Source organism: Cyprinus carpio, unplaced genomic scaffold (genome assembly GCF_018340385.1).
Source record: "Cyprinus carpio isolate SPL01 unplaced genomic scaffold, ASM1834038v1 S000000658, whole genome shotgun sequence".
In the NCBI taxonomy this organism is placed as follows: domain Eukaryota; kingdom Metazoa; phylum Chordata; class Actinopteri; order Cypriniformes; family Cyprinidae; genus Cyprinus; species Cyprinus carpio.
The window spans coordinates 205,272-221,379 of NW_024873392.1; the positions used below are offsets into that span (position 1 = coordinate 205,272).

Genomic DNA, 16,108 nt, shown 5'->3' on the forward strand with positions numbered 1-16,108 from the left:
CACTGCTTCATGAAATTTTACAGACAGCCAGGGCTTTTAACACCCCCTGCTCCCGACCCAAAAAGGGGCTATGCTTTACATGTTAATCTGATTTAACTGAGGGATTGTATTAACTCATTGTATTAAGTTGAAAAACTATTAAAAAGATGCTGCCTTCCTTTAGTTATCCAGACTTACATTTAATCTCTTTTTTTTTTAAGAACAAGATGGCCCAAGCAACAACAATATTGCTCCAGAAAGTTTGACTGTTGGACGAATCATGCAGTGGCTCACCGGACAGGGACAACAAGCCCCTTCTGCCTAGTGAAAAGAAGGACTTTGTCATAAATGTGAAATTCCACCATGACTGTGACACACAGCACACTGTTTGTTTTCCTATTGTCAGCGCCTGCAGTCGTACAATCACATTTCCCTCAGCGCACCTGAAAACATTCAGTGAATTCAAAAACGTTATGACATTAGCCATATGCCATGGGCAAACCTTTGACAGGGTGTAACAACTCACTCCAAGGGGAAACTAACAAGTAACTGCATAAGTCAAAATAGGCATTGAATTGTTTTGTTTTATTGGCATTTTATTTGACATTTTCTTGTTTCTGTGAATAACTTTATTCATTGTTACAAAACCATTGTTTTGCTGTTATTAATGGTTCACTTTAAAACCAAAATGAATAAGGAGTTAGTTTTTTACCTCACTGTTACTCCCATGATAAAATCAAGTAATGTCAAAGCAAGCCTTTTGTAACTGGCAGTCAGTTTGCAAATGTTCAACTTCATTCCATTAAATCTTTTGTAAGGACTGCTTATATCTTAGGTGTTTCTTTGTGTCACACATAGACTTTCAATGCACTGAACCACTGATATATAAATGTCTCTGCCAAATGATTCTGACGATGCAGAGGGATCGATCATGGACTGTACAGTTTCCATACTAGCTGGAGTCAGCGGGCACTCAATTTCTGGGACTTCAACTCCATAAGGTTCTTCAGGCACACCATCAAACATCTCCCAGTCAGTTCCATACAGCTCCATGTTCTGAAGAATAGTGTTATTTTTGTATGAAACAACATTTAGAAATATTTAAAAACACTGCCAAGCACACTTTGACATACAAAGGCCTAGTGCAGTGACTAAAGAAAATGAAAATTTAGCTCAGTTGACTGTCTACTTGTGTGCTTAAGTGAAGCAACACACTATTCTTACATACTTCTATATTATTATTTAATAACTTTCTTCTAAAGTTATTGAAACCATTCAAAAATTTAAAATTTCAGCTTTTTATATAAGTCTAAATCGACACTTTCAGGTTGAAAACATTTGAACTGCATTTTTTAACCGCACTTTGAGAAATAGCTTCAACAAACCTGCAAATCTTCATCTGCGTCACAAGGGTTCTGCATGTGACCCATAACCCAGAGTTGGTTAGGGGTGAGTCCACCTTCAGATCGTAAGGGATGGTTGTCCCAGCCTTCTGTGAATGTGTGAAGGGCCTCTGTCAGACGCGGAAGGAACACATAATGGGCACAAAACAGATGGACAGCATCTGACAAATCCAACAGGCCATCTTCTTCTAGACTGTGAAGAACTTCATAGTACAGATGAGTGACAGAGGTCCAGACATCTTGCCATAGGCGTTCAATCCTAAATAAGAAATAACAGGCCTTACTCAACTCAAAATAATCATTCACATAGTCTTACTAAAAATACTTTCCAACAATGATTTAACATTCTCACTATGAATATACTGTAGATTATGTAAATTATCATATTAACCTTTGGTTGTGTACGCTTCGCCCAGCGATGAAGCTCCCTCTTCCAGTGCCTTTAACACTGAACATGGTTTCAGCAATTGCAACATTTTCAACGCCTTTCATCGCCCCTGACCCTGGAAAATTAATAGGGGAAATGCTCAGTTATAATTATCATTTATCACAACAAAATATTCCATTGAACATTACTGAAATGATCAACAAGAGCACAGAAACAGTAGCACAAGATATCCCTATTTACCTGGAAGGCCAGCCAAATTTTTCCACTGCCTTGAGGAAAAATGAAAGGGCAGTGTTTGAGCAGTTATTTGTTGCTGGTTCCAGATACAGTATCTATACAGACAACAGAGTTTCATATAGTGAATCTGCAAACGTTTAAATATACTCACATTGCCTACTGCACACACAATAATGACTTAGGTTAAAGTATATTACCAAATGTAATGCATCAAAAATTTGCTCATTAAACGTGACTTTTGCTGTGCACATGGATAAATGCACAATATTAAACTGCATGTAATTAACTACTGTTGTCCTTTATTTTGATATATTTACTTTTACTTCCGGGTTATCTAACACAACTGTCTTGTTTTTCTTAATGTCTTAATTCAATGGAGAAACAAAAAAATGAATTTGCAAAAACCAAAATCAGACAGTTATTTGAATTTGGTTTTGTCATTATATGTTTTGGATTCAAAAACGATAATAATAATAATAATAATAATAATAATAATAATTAATTAATAAAAAATAATAATAAAAAATAATAAAATAAAATAATATAATAATAAAAATAATAATAATAATAATAATAATACGGACAGACACATATGCCGTCTATCAACAGTGAATACATGAACACAAACATATACAGGAAGAATAAAGCACTATAATAAAAGTAGTAAAAAAAAAAGTGATGCACCTTTCTTGAGTAACCATCTATTGCTCCAAATATGACGCTGTTGTACCTTGAAATCAAAAGGATGAGATGACAATGAGCAGTCAATAAAAAGAGCTGCATTAACTCAACACCCATAATAAAGTACATAAATAAATGAATATCTTACCTTATGAGCTTATGGTTAGTGTCCACGTGCACTAATGACAAAGGTTGCTGTACGAAGTATGTCCTCCTGACGATGCAACCCAGCTGTGTCATTCTTTCCAAAATTCCTGGAGCGTCAACTCTGTGCATGGACTCCTTGATGCGATTCCACTGGACTCTATGTCCATTTGCTTGGAGACAACCTTTAACCATTCTGTATCCTGCATTTGGGATCCTGGTTTTTATGGAGATGACAGCATCATCCAGTTCACTGTCAGATAAACTGCTGTATGTAAATCTTGTGGACAACCGGAGTTCATGCATACGCCGGAAAATAGTACTTTGGCTGACACCCAGCAGGTTGGCGATACAAGACACTGGTAAGGGCATGTCAATGAGCCGGGACAGCAGCTCCTCAGAAAAACAAAATTTTGGTCGGCCGCGTCCTCCTTATCTAATAAAAACACAGGGACTCTCTTGGGAAAGAGCTGCGTGGATCATTCTTTGAAGGGATAAAAGACACTCCACAATTTCAGCTGGGATGTTTAAAATGCTAGATGCAGATGTCAGAATAAAGGCTTCCTGATTTACAACGTACTGGAAGTAGTCCAAATTAAAGTATGGTTGACTTAACGTGTCAGTGATCCTTGATTCCAAACGCTGCAGTAACTGAGTAGCCAGTGGTCCCTGTGTGGCCAGAGGTATAAATACAGCATGTTTTTAATGCGTGTTAAAACAGTGTATGGCCCCTTTAAGAGATCACCGATCTCTTCCCGCAAGATTTCCTGTTTGCATGTGCGTGAATAGAATGGCCATTTCGTCATAATCCGATTTAGCTGCCGAGTGCCATGTCGTGGTGTTGGCATCGGGGAGATTTATTATGAAGTGATGCTGTCTTTCTGGATGAGATCGGATCGTGTGTGATCCACGTGAACCTCGCGTCGGGTGATAGTGGAAATTTCCAGTCACTACCGTATTCTTTACTGTGTCAGTACCTCATTTTTTGACCATGTTGGCATAAGGATTCAGGATTTTGGTGAAGCTAAAAACATTTATCTAAGTGTTCCTTTGCACTTTTTCTACATGGCCTGATCAAGTAGGAGTTATTTTTTGGTTGTGCTCACTCCAGAGTAAATTATTTGGGAGTGTGTGTCTCCTACTGCTTTTCAACCTGTTGTTAATCTAAATTTTTGTTTTTGTTACATTGGAACTGGTGAAACATTTCATTATTATTATTTTTTTCTTCCTGTAAGTCTTCAGTGTCATTACAGTGTGTAACTCTTGGAGTAATAATTTGAATTTAGTCATTTTTCTTACTTTTCCTATTTTCTTGCGTATTATTTGTATTTATTTATTTTTGCTCAGCTGTGTTTCCGCCGACCGCTGTAACTTCTTTTAAGTAACAAAACAGCAGTCAGATAAAACCCCTATACAAACAAATTAATCTGTTGCCGTGTGTGTTTCTTTTTCCTGACCACCCGGTTACATTTTTGGTACCAGGAGTGGGGCCATCTGACGGTCGGGAGCAGTATAGAGTCGAGTGTATTTTTGTTTTTTTTGAATACGGTAGTGGCTGGTATTTGAGTTGCAGGACTCGCAGTGGGAGTGGTCAACTGTGTAGTGCTCGTCCAGCTGCTGGAGACGTCGGCAGAGGGGTTTGAGGCCAAGGGACATCGCTGTCTGCTGCTGAACTACAAGTGTGGCTGCGGATCTGGAGCCAGTAACGGGTCTTCTGCAGAAGAGGAAGAGAGTGTCATATACACATTACAGACAGCATATCCTTTGAACTGAGAAACAAAGAGCATTTAACAAGGATTTTGTGCTGGTGAAAGGACTGTGGAAATACTTTTAAATTTTCATCAACATGTCACAGCCGGAGGAAGAGGCTGCGGTAATACATGGTGTGGCTAGTGCCGGTAATGTGCAAGAACAGATACAAGAGCTCAGTAGAAAGCATGCTGAAGCTATGGCAGCTATTGCCAACCTGAGTAGAGAACCAACTAGGTCCTATGTGTATGTGCCCAGAGAACGTCACATTCAGCCCTTTAGTGGCGATCTTGGCAAAGATGGTAGGAATGTGGATGAGTTTATTGAAGAGGTGGAAAGAGTACTGCTCATAAGAAACCAGACACCTGAAGATCAAGCTGATTTTGTTCTTTCCCTGCTAAAAGGTGCTGCTGTAGAAGAGGTTAGGTTAAGGCAAGGGGGGCAGCCTCCACGAACAGCTGACATCTTCTTGTATTTAAGAGCAGCCTTTAGAGAAAAACGTAGTCCAGCCCAGCTATTACTAAGATTCTACACACTCGCAAACAGCTGGAGGGTGAAGACCTCCGTACATACTCTCATGCCCTTTCACAGATATTGAATACTGTTTTAAAGCATTCTTCTAATGCCATTGCTAATGCTAATGTTGCTCTACGAGACCAGTTCATTGAGGGAGTCAGGGATGTAGTACTCCAAAGGGAACTTCGTAAGTTGGTAAGGGACATGCCACAGTCCACTTTGATTGAAGTCAGGGATGAAGCATTAATGTGGTCTCTTGAAGATACCAAACTACGTGCTAGTAAGGTAGCCAGTAATTGTAGTGTAAGCTCTGAGACTACAGAAGCTCAGTATGCGGCTATGGTGATGCCTGTAGCAAGCTCTGTTACACTTGATGATGTTCTGAAAGTAGTAGCAGAGCAGGGCAAAGCCATAGGGGAGTTAACTCAAGCTGTTCAGAGGTTGACTCTACACTGCCCTAAGCCCGAGTCTTTAAATCGTCCTAAATCTACAATGCAGCCTAGATTTTCTGATGACGGCCAACCTATTTGCTTTAAGTGTAATGGTTGTCGGGCACATAGCGAGAAATTGTGTGTGAGAAAAACAAACCAGCTGCCAAGGATGATGAGTCATCCTCCTTACAGCAGGGAAATGCACACCCTCGGTCGCTATGAGCCAGGCGATGCGAGGGCAAGCTATTGGCTCAACTCACCTTGATTCCAATCGTGATCGATTACTCCGACATGCTGTGGGAAGGTGTCCGGTAGTTGACCTGAAAATTGGAAGTGTGAATGTGTCATGTCTGCTTGACACCGGGAGCCAAGTCAGTACAATTACTGAGCACTTCTTTAAAGAGCACTTGGCAGGTGAAGACAAGGATATGCTTCCCACATCCGGTTGGTTAAGAATTACTGCTGCTAATGGATTAGACATCCCGTATTTGGGTTAACTTGAACTACCAGTTGAAACTATGGGTGTTACCCTGCCTGAGTGTGGATTCCTGGTGGTTAAAGATGGACGAAATTCTTCTGCGGTGCCGGCACTCATCGGCATGAATATTATAAGTAGGTGTAGGCAGTTAGTGCATGCTGAGTTCGATACTACTTTAGGTGGGGAGTTAGAGTCTGACTGGAGAGAAGTTTTCCAGCAGATGCAAAGTGTCAGTCGAGCTAAGAAACAGATTGTTGCACACATAGCTGGGAAGGAGACAGTGCATATTCCTGCTTGGTCAATGTCGACCTTGATAGTCAAGGGAAGGGGGAATAGTTGTTCAGGGGGTTATTCCAACCTGTTGCTGGAACCAGGGAAGTTTCCCCTCCCTCAGGGTTTGATAGTGGTACCCTCTCTTGTTTCCACTTCAACACCATTATTTCCAGTACGAGTTGTGAATCTCTCCACAGAGGATGTATGGCTGCAGCTTCGTACCAGGCTTGGTATTCTCTCTCCTGTTGAATCCTTAAGTTCTGGAGAGGGTTGTGAAGTAAAGTTCCAGCGTGTTGAGGCTGGGGTGGAGGAGATTACAATAAGCACAGAAGAGAGGCAAGTGGTGACAGAGGGCTTACCAGACTTCCTTAATAGGTTGTGTTTGGGTGGAACTGCCGAGCAGCAGGCTGAGCTTAAAGCTTTGTTACTGAGGTACGTGGATGTGTTTTGCATTAAGTGATGAGGAATTAGGGTTTTCTGACAAAGTACAGCATGAGATCCATTTGGTAGATGATGTACCAATAACACAGCCCTACCGTCGCATTCCACCAACCCAGTATATAGCGAAAGTCAGGGAGCATATTACTAAGCTGCTCCAGAAGGGGGTAATTTAAGCCTAGTAGTAGTGCGTATGCGTCACCCATAGTACTTGTGCGGAAAACTGATGGGAACTTGAGATTGTGCGTGGACTACAGGCACTTAAACGCAAAGACAAAGCGAGATGCTTTCCCCTTGCCTCGGATCGATGAGAGTTTTGATGCGCTGCAAGGTGCAAAATTCTTTTGAACCATTGATTTGGCTAGCGGATACCATCAGATAGCCGTGCGATAGCAAGATCAACCAAAAACTGCATTCACCACCCCATTTGGCATATTCGAATACTCCCGTATGCCCTTTGGGGTCTGTAACGGACCGTCCACATTCCAACGCCTCATGCAGTCCGTAATGGGGGATTTGATATTTCAAACTATGCTGGTCTATTTGGACGATATCCTTGTTTATTCGTCTACCTTCCAGGAACATCTAAAGAGGCTGGAATCGGTTTTCGGTAGGTTAAGGGAGGCTGGACTCAAAGTTAAGCCTGATAAATGTAGTTTTCTCCAGGAACAGGTCAAGTTCTTAGGTCATCAGATCTCTGCTCAAGGGATTGGAACTGATCCAGGTAAGGTAGAGGCTGTGAGAAAATGGAAGACGCCAAGTACAGTGAAAGCACTAAGGTCCTTTTTAGGATTCTGTAGTTATTACAGGAAATTTATTGAAGGGTTTTCTAAAATTGCAAGTCCTCTTCATGACCTGGTGAACTTTTTGTTCTGAGACAACAGAGTATGGTGAGGAGACCTGAGCTTTTTGTTCACTTTGGACAGAGGAGTGTTTGCACAGCCTTCGAACTGTTAAAGGAGAAGCTTACTTTCGGCCCCAGTCTTAGGTTTTGCAGATTTTCTCTCTTCCGTTTGTAGTTGAGACGGATGCTAGCAAGGACGGTTTAGGTGCTGTCCTTTACCAACAGCAAGGTGACTCTAGGAGAGTGATCGCCTATGCAAGTCGTCGGCTACGTAATGCGGAGAAAAATGACAGGCATTATAGTAGCATGAAGCTTGAACTGCTAGCTCTCAAGTGGGCTGTCTCAGAAAAATTTAGGGGGTACCTGTTGGGTGCGAAATTTGTGGTCGTTACGGATAATAACGGATAATAACCCGTTGTGTCATCTGAAGACAGCGAAGTTGGGTGCCATCGAGCAAAGATGGGTGGCTCAATTAGCTGTTTTCGATTTTGAGGTCCGGTACCGTCCTGGACGGCATAATGTTGCAGCAGATGCCCTCTCGAGGCACCCGTTGGCAGGGGAGCCTGACAGTCCTGAAGAGTTGGATGACTGTGTTGCCATTTGTAATGTTGTCAACAAGGGTACACCTTTAGACCCTGAATTATTGATTGTGGGTGACCAGTGCTGTAAGGTTAGACAGATCCGTGCAAGGGAGGGTAGTCCCAGGAAAAGTGACATCCAGGAATGTATGTTTGCTCTTCCAGATTATACCAAGTCTCAGTTGAAGGAATTTCAGCTAAGTGACCCTGTTTTGGGCTCCTTCAATGAGTTTTGGGGTAGTCAGAGAAAGCCCACGAATCGAGAGAGAAGCAGCCTACCTAGGCCTGTGTTGTCACTGCTGAAACAGTGGAAATATATCCAAGTGATGGATGGGTTGTTTTACAGGGTTGTGAATAACCTTCGCTTAGGTGAGTGCAAACAGTTGCTTTTGCCAGCCTGTTTAAAAGAACAAGTCCTGAGCAGTGTCCATGATAAGATGGGACATCAAGGCATTGAGCGTACGCTCGACCTGGTTGAGACAACGTTGCTTCTGGGTCGGCATGTACAAGGATGTCGAGAGGTGGATTAAAAGGTGTCACAGGTGAATTCTAACCAAAATGCCACAGCCGCGAATCCGTCCGCCTATGAAGCCATTTTTAGCGTCCAGACCGTTGGAGGTGGTGGCCGTGGATTATACTGTGCTTGAACCTGCCACGGATGGTCGCGAAAATGTGTTGATTGTCACTGACGTATTTACTAATTTACACAGGCGTTCCCCACCAGAGACCAGAGAGCTGATACTACAGCGAAGATACTGCTGAAGGAGTGGTTCATGAAATACGGGGTACCAGAGCGGTTATATTCCGATCAGGGAATGAATTTCGAGAGTGAGGTGGTGGCTGAGTTGTGTTGCTTGTATGGAGTAAAGAAAATGCGTACAACCCCTTACCATCCGCAAGGTAAACGCTCAGTGTGAGCGGAGGTTTTTTAACAGAAACACTCCACGAGTTGTTAAGAACGCTTTCTCCAGAAAAGACAAAAAAGGCAATGGCCCAGAACACCTTCCTGAGCTGATCTATGCATATAATGTAACCCCACATGCTACCACTGGGTATTCACCTTATTTCTTGTTATTTGGTGTAGAACCACACCTTCCAGTAGATGCTCTCCTGGGTGAGGAACATCCTGTGAATAGAGGGGAAGATTGGTTAGTAATTCACCAGAGCCGTCTCAGGGAAGCTCATGAAAAGGCGAGAGCATTTGCAGAGCAGAAAAGCGGCAGAGAGATTGGCTCCACTTAATGACAAGGCTTACTGTCCATCTGTTGGTGTTGGGCAGACCGGTTGTACTTGCGCCACCGCCCTGTAGGTAGACATAAGATACAGGATTCCTGGGCTCCAGTTGTTTACCGGGTAGTAGAGGTACAAGGTACCACATATACGGTTGAGCCTGTAGAGGGAGTTCCTCAAAAACGGGTCCACAGAGTTGATCTGCGACCATGCGAGAGACCTGTGGTTGAAACAGCGGAGGCAGTGAGTAGAGTGACAGCTCCAGTAGCAAAGTTTCCCTCTGATTCAGTGGAAGCTGAACCTGTTGATCCAGAGTGTGTAATACTGGAAGAGGTGTACTTTGCCTCACGTGGAAGAGACAAGAGATGTGGAAATGGAAGTCTCTGGGTCAGCAGAGGAAATGTTAGCAGTGGGACGTGATTGTGTTCTGGAGAATGAGGGACAGCTACCCTCTGAGTTAGAGCACACGGGGAAAGAGGGTATCGTTCTTGTGGCAGATAGACCTGTGACAAAGAAACCGGTCCCTGCACCAAGAAGGACTAGCCGTGTCAATGCTGGTGTGCATCCAAACCCCATTTAATGAACCCAGGTCGGCTTGTAACTCTGTCTCAATCAGCCCTGAAGTCTTTTCCCAGGTTTTGACAAGCCTTGGTAGTGTTTTTTTCGGGAAGCAGTAAATGAGGTTAGGGAATCAGCACTGATGTCATTGAGGACAATGATGGGTTTCAGCAGGGGAGAATGTGGCCAGAGGTATAAATACAGCATGTTTTTAATGTGTTTTGTGTTAAAACAGTGTATGGCCCCTTTAAGAGATCACCGATCTCTTCCCGCAAGATTTCCTGTTTGCATGTGCGTGAATAGAATGGCCATTTCGTCATAATCCGATGTAGCTGCCGAGTCCCATGTCGTGGTGTTGGCATCGGGGAGATTTATTATGAAGTGATGCTGTCTTTCTGGATGAGATCGGATCGTGTGTGATCCACGTGAACCTCGCGTCGGGTGATAGTGGAAATTTCCAGTCACTACCATATTTTTTACTGTGTCAGTACCTCGTTTTTTGACCATGTTTGCATAAGGATTCAGGATTTTGGTGAAGCTAAAAACATTTATCTAAGTGTTCCTTTGCACTTTTTTCTTACGGAAGAGGATTAGGGCCAAGCAATAAAAAAAAAAAAAAAAAAAAACATCTCGAGATTAAAGTCATTATATTGCGAGATTAAACTCATTAAATTTCGAGAAAAAATAGTCAAATTCAAATCTTGAGAAATAAATTCATTAAATATCGAGAATAAAGTCGTTGTGTTTCGAGATTAAAACTCGTTAAAATTTCGAGCGGAAAAAAAGTCGAAATACAATCTTGAGAATAAACTCATTAAATATCGAGAATAAAGTCGTTGTGTTTCGAGATTAAAGTCATTAAATTTCTAGAAAAAAAGTCGAAATACAATCTTGAGAATAAACTCATTAAATATCGAGAATAAACTCATTGTGTTTCGAGAAAAAAACTCGTTAAATTTCGAGAAAAAAAGTTGAAATACAATCTTGAGAATAAACTCATTACATTACACGCCATTAATGGCAATGCCGTACGTTTTAATTTATCATAGCTGTCCAAGTGCCAGAGTGCATTTGGGTGAAGCCAGCGATAACCTTTCATGTTGGACAAAAGCGAGTAGCCTACATCGCGCAAATTGGACTGATTTTTTCCTTCTAAAAAGACCTAGCCGCTTGCAAATTCTCTTTAAAGTTCGTGTGCTAATTATTATTGTGTCATAATTAGATAAAAAGTTGATAGTATTTCTTTGTTACTGAAAGAAAGTCTAAAATATAGCTTGACTAAGTGATCCAAGCTCTGCCATGTCCTCTATAGGCTATGCAATGAACACTGATCTAATGTGTTATTCTCTACATTTCATTTCGACTTTTTTTCTCGAAACACAACGACTTTATTCTCGAAATTTAATGAGTTTATTCTCAAGATTGTCTTTTGACTTTTTTTCTCGAAACACAACGACTTTATTCTCGATATTTAATGAGTTTATTCTCAAGATTGTATTTCGACTTTTTTTCTCGAAATTTAATGAGTTTAATCTCGCAATATAATGACTTTAATCTCGAGATGGTTTTATTTTTTTATTAATGCTTGGCCCTAATCCTCTTACGTATTTTCTACACGGCCTGATCAAGTAGGAGATATTTTTTTGGTTGTGCTCACTCCAGAGTAAATTATTTGGGAGTGTGTGTCTCCTACTGCTTTTCAACCAGTGTTAATCTGTTGTTAATCTAAATTTTTGTTTTTGTTACATTGGAACTGGTGAAACATTTCATTATTATTTTTTTTTTCTTTCTGTAAGTCTTCAGTGTCATTACACTGTGTAACTCTTGGAGTAATAATTTGAATTTAGTAATTTTTCTTACTTTTCCATTTTTCTTGCGTATTATTTTGTATTAATTATTTTTGCTCAGCTGTGTTCCCGCCGACGCGCTGTAACTTCTTTTAAGTGAACAAAAACAGCAGTCAGATAAAACCCCCATACAAAACAAATTAATCTGGTTGCCGGTGTGTGTTTCTTTTAACCACTGACCACCCGGTTACAACCTGTTAAATGCCAAAATACATATTAGATGCAATACATGGTACCGTTAACTAAGCCGTACCAATCAACATTATGTAACGTTAGGCTAAATAGACATTCAAAACATTACAACTGAAGTATGTTTGCACACTAATAGGCGTAGCTAAGTTAATGTTATCATTATATTTTGCAAGCTAAAGGGCAATTATATTCGTCTGGCTCAGTTGTCATTACTGCTGTGGTCCGACATTGCTAAACATATGATAGCAGTTAAGTTTATTGCAGTTCATGCAGTGTCATTTGGGCGAAACAGGTCAAGTTAACTAAATCACTAACTATAACGTTACTTCCACACAGAGCACTTCATCAACGTTAACGTCGTCTAGCACTAGTTAACAGCGAGGTAAATACCGTTAGGTTGCAAGCAAAAGCAATAACGTCTATGAGGTTGCAGAAATGTATATCATTTATAAAGTGCTATCAAAATAGTGTAAAATCGTATAAAAATGTTGAATAAACACATGATTTACTTCTTTACCTGTGACGCTGAGCCTAGGCTAGCAGCATCAGGTCTGTTGTTAGCCATCTTTCACCTTTGACGCATGCGCGTTAGATGGAATCGAGGTTCAATTACCTGCCCTGGGACGGCAGAAGTGACGTCACTTCAGCTGTAAACACCTTTACCTCGTACCCACAAACTTGAATTTGTGTTCATAGTGAAGAATTCGTAGTCGTAGAAATCAGAGTTGTACTCGTGAATGTTTACAGTCATAGCTTCTAGAGTCACACTCACATAAAAACACAAATGTAATTTTTAAATTAACTCACTTGTATGAAAACCCTAATTTTGCGTGCCTAAGTTAATTTACGGACAAAATGTTTACAAATACGAATATGAAGCTTAAATTTGTGCATACATCTTTTTGAAAGTGATCTTACACCATACTCAAGCAGTAATTTATCGGATGTGTGAACCTATACGAGTCAATACTTTGAGTAGTTTTGTGTTCCAAGAAATTGTATTAAAAGAAAAACCTTGATCAAGAACCTTGATCAAGTTAACTTAGATATCACAAGTGGCTTGATTTCTAGGTCTGTTGTATCTACTAGTGATTTGTGTTATTTTTAGGTGGAAATATTTTGGATGTGGATCCACCTTGTTGAGATACTGGAGCCACATTTGTAACCAAGAACAAAGACCCAAACTTGCAGTAGTTTTTTTATGGTCGGGGAAACAATAAAAGATAAGATTTGTAGTAATTTTTCTCAAGTTCCAAGTATTAAAAAAGAAAAGCGGCAGCTGTTACAGTATGTGTAGGTTGATGCTGTTCCATGAAGGAAAAACTGAAAGGTGCTTAACTAGAGTTATTCCATCAAATGTAATTTAAAAGTCTACCATGGCATCATAATCTTTCTTTGAGTGCCCTCTGTAGTCCAAAGTGGCTTTATTCTAGGTCTGTTGTATCAAGCTCATCATTTGTGTTATTTGTTAGACAGATATTTTACGGATGTGGATCCAATTTGTATTTAAGAGCAAAGAAAGATCTGATTCCAGGTAGAACCTTTGAGCATTTTTCACCACCCGCCGCGGACTGTGCTTTGCGGTTCAGATGTAGAGCAATTGCTGTACCATACTGAGATGCAGCTTGTGAGTATGCTCTCAATGGTACAGCGATAGAATTCCACAAGGATCCTGGGACTTAGATGAACTTTCTTAAGGCTCTGTAAGAAGCTGCTGTGCCTTTTTGACCAGGGTGGAGCTGTTTTTGTGGTGGAGGTGAGTGATTGTGGTGGCCCAGGCAGGGGAGGAAACTCACTCCAGTTTTCCCCCCCCCCCTGTGTGCTGGAATTCATGTTGAAGAGTGGAAAGTCAGCACCTTCCCGCTAGATTTTTAACAGTTCTTATTGTAGGTTTCACACATTTGATGGACCGGGGTATCGTGGGGGAGCAGGGAACAAAGAGAGGTGGTCAGACTGAACCCAGGTGGGGAGGGGTGTGACTTTGTAGGCATCAGTCACATTAGCGTCGGGCCTTACATAAACTGCAGCAGCAACAATGCAAGTGAACTCACCTGTTAGATAAAATGGCATGCACTTGATAATCAGGAACTCCAGATCAGCAGAGTAGTAGGTATCAACAATGACAGAGTCTGAGCGCCATGATCTGTTTACATAAATGCATACTTCTTCATACCCTGCTTTTACCAGGGTTGCTGCTTACTCGGTCAGCCCCGAAGTAAGAGCGTCCAACGCTGTTCAGGACATTCATTACAGAGCTATGTTTCAGTGAAGAACAAAACATTAACAGTCCATAAGCCATTTCTGTGAGAGGGTCCAGATCTTTAGTTCATCCATCTGTTCATCAGAGACTGGTGCAGTGGCAAGGAAGATGCTGGGCCAGAAGCTGGTCAATGTGGAAAAATTTTTTTAGCCTTAGCTTGCGGCATGGCAGCCCTCCACACTTTCCCCCGTCTTTGTTTACGATCTCGACGCCGAAAACTTCCGGTCAGTACGTAATGGTGATCTGCTTTGTCCGCGGTGATCTGTGTAGTTTATTACCATATGACCATATTATGACCATAATTAGCCCGGGTTCTGTCAACACTGCGATGGCTCCCTATTAAACATTGTATATAGATTTTAAAATCTTAAATTATATCTAATCTGTTTCTCTTTATCCCAAGGGGTCAACATAGACACCAGACCCAGTCTGTATCCAGATTTCAAGATGGTACGCTGCTGGTCAACTCATATCCAGTCCGTATCCAGCCCCGATGTTGGATCAGCACCTATAGAGGACCTCTACAACACCCCGGCAAGTCCAGCGGAAGCCCATGACAACTAGATGAGGCCCCCAGACAGAGAGCCCCTCGTTTAAAGACCTTGTCTCAGGACGACCACCGGGTACCAAGACCACAGGAAACAGATGATTCTTCTGCACAATCTGAACTTTGCTGCAGCCTGGAATCAGAACTTCTGGTTTTTGTCTGGTCCGAGGAGAACTGTCTCCACGACGGCGCCTCTGTTTCTCCCCCAAGTTTTTTTTCTCCAATTCTGGTCACCGATTGGAGTTTTGGTTCCTTGCCCGCTGTCCCCTCTGGGCTTGCTTAGTGTGAGATAACTTAATGACCAGAGATATTCTTGGCTTTATTGCACAGATACTATTTTTAACTTGACCTGAGCTTGAAAGATGACATCACTAAATGTACTGAATGACCTGCTTTAACTTGAAAAATATGTTTACTATTGTCCATTTTGCATTGTATTGAACCACCTTGTCCTATTTCACTATTGCTGTAAAGTTGCCTTTGGACACAATCTGTATTATTTAAAAGCACAACATAAATAACAGGGACACTGACACTTGACTTATGGAAGAGGTTAATTTGGTTTAATAAAACCGAGGAGAGTGCACACCCATCCAGGTTTTTTGGCAGTGATTGGTGCAAGAGGCGGAGTTAACCCCCCCCCGGTAATAACTCATCATTCCAATCTGAAAGGTCTTGTGTTAAATACCTCATGATTGTTTCTTAGTGGTTCATATTTCTGACTGATATTTTCATCTACTTGCTTACTGGAGTGCTATTTTATACTGTGTAACATTTTATGCACTGACTTGACAAAAAAAATAGGCAGGTTGTTTCCGTGTGTGGTGTTATAGCCTATATTTTTTAAAAATACACAACATACACCTCTAGTAAGTGGAATACACATCATACTCCTACACCTCTATACAAAATATGTATATAATGTGTGTGTGCATGTTGTTCTGTGGGCACCCTCACCAGCAGTCCTTTATTGTTTTTTCAGACACCTGCACCATGCCTTCCATACCTAACCCATTCCTCTGGAAATTAATGTTTAGCCAAATTATCTTTTTTTTTTCTTGTGCATATTTTGTTTAAAACCTTTCAATCAAATAATATACATACTGACCTTTATTACTTATTAAATAATATTAAATATATTATACCAGTTAATTATAGATATTTATTGTCTGCTCGCCCATGGCAGTCTCCTCCGATTGCTGTTTTTTAATGGACAGCTGCCGTCAGGTTTTTAGTGGCAGGTACTGACTGCTGCCAGTAGCAGCAAATTCCTGCTGACAGCTGCCAATTTTTTGCCGAGGGAACCTTTCCTTTTACTAAACATGGTATCGGTGG

At 41.2% G+C, this 16,108-nt stretch overlaps 1 protein-coding gene across 2 annotated transcripts; it reads right to left on the reverse strand.

The window, feature by feature from the left end:
- Positions 1 to 520: 520 nt before the first annotated feature.
- LOC122143046 lies at positions 521 to 2,747 on the reverse strand. 2 transcript variants are annotated; one of them, XM_042753947.1, is made up of 5 exons: positions 2,692 to 2,747; positions 2,011 to 2,102; positions 1,774 to 1,885; positions 1,365 to 1,641; positions 521 to 1,035 (listed from the first exon to the last, which is right to left on the reverse strand). In XM_042753947.1, the coding sequence occupies exons 1-5, from the start codon at positions 2,706 to 2,708 to the stop codon at positions 811 to 813; spliced, it is 723 nt and encodes a 240-aa protein (XP_042609881.1). In that variant the 5' UTR covers positions 2,709 to 2,747; the 3' UTR covers positions 521 to 810. The 2 variants fall into 2 exon arrangements, with proteins under 2 accessions (XP_042609881.1, XP_042609880.1); XM_042753946.1 differs by lacking the exon at positions 2,692 to 2,747 and having other exon boundaries at positions 2,011 to 2,358.
- Positions 2,748 to 16,108: the final 13,361 nt, after the last annotated feature.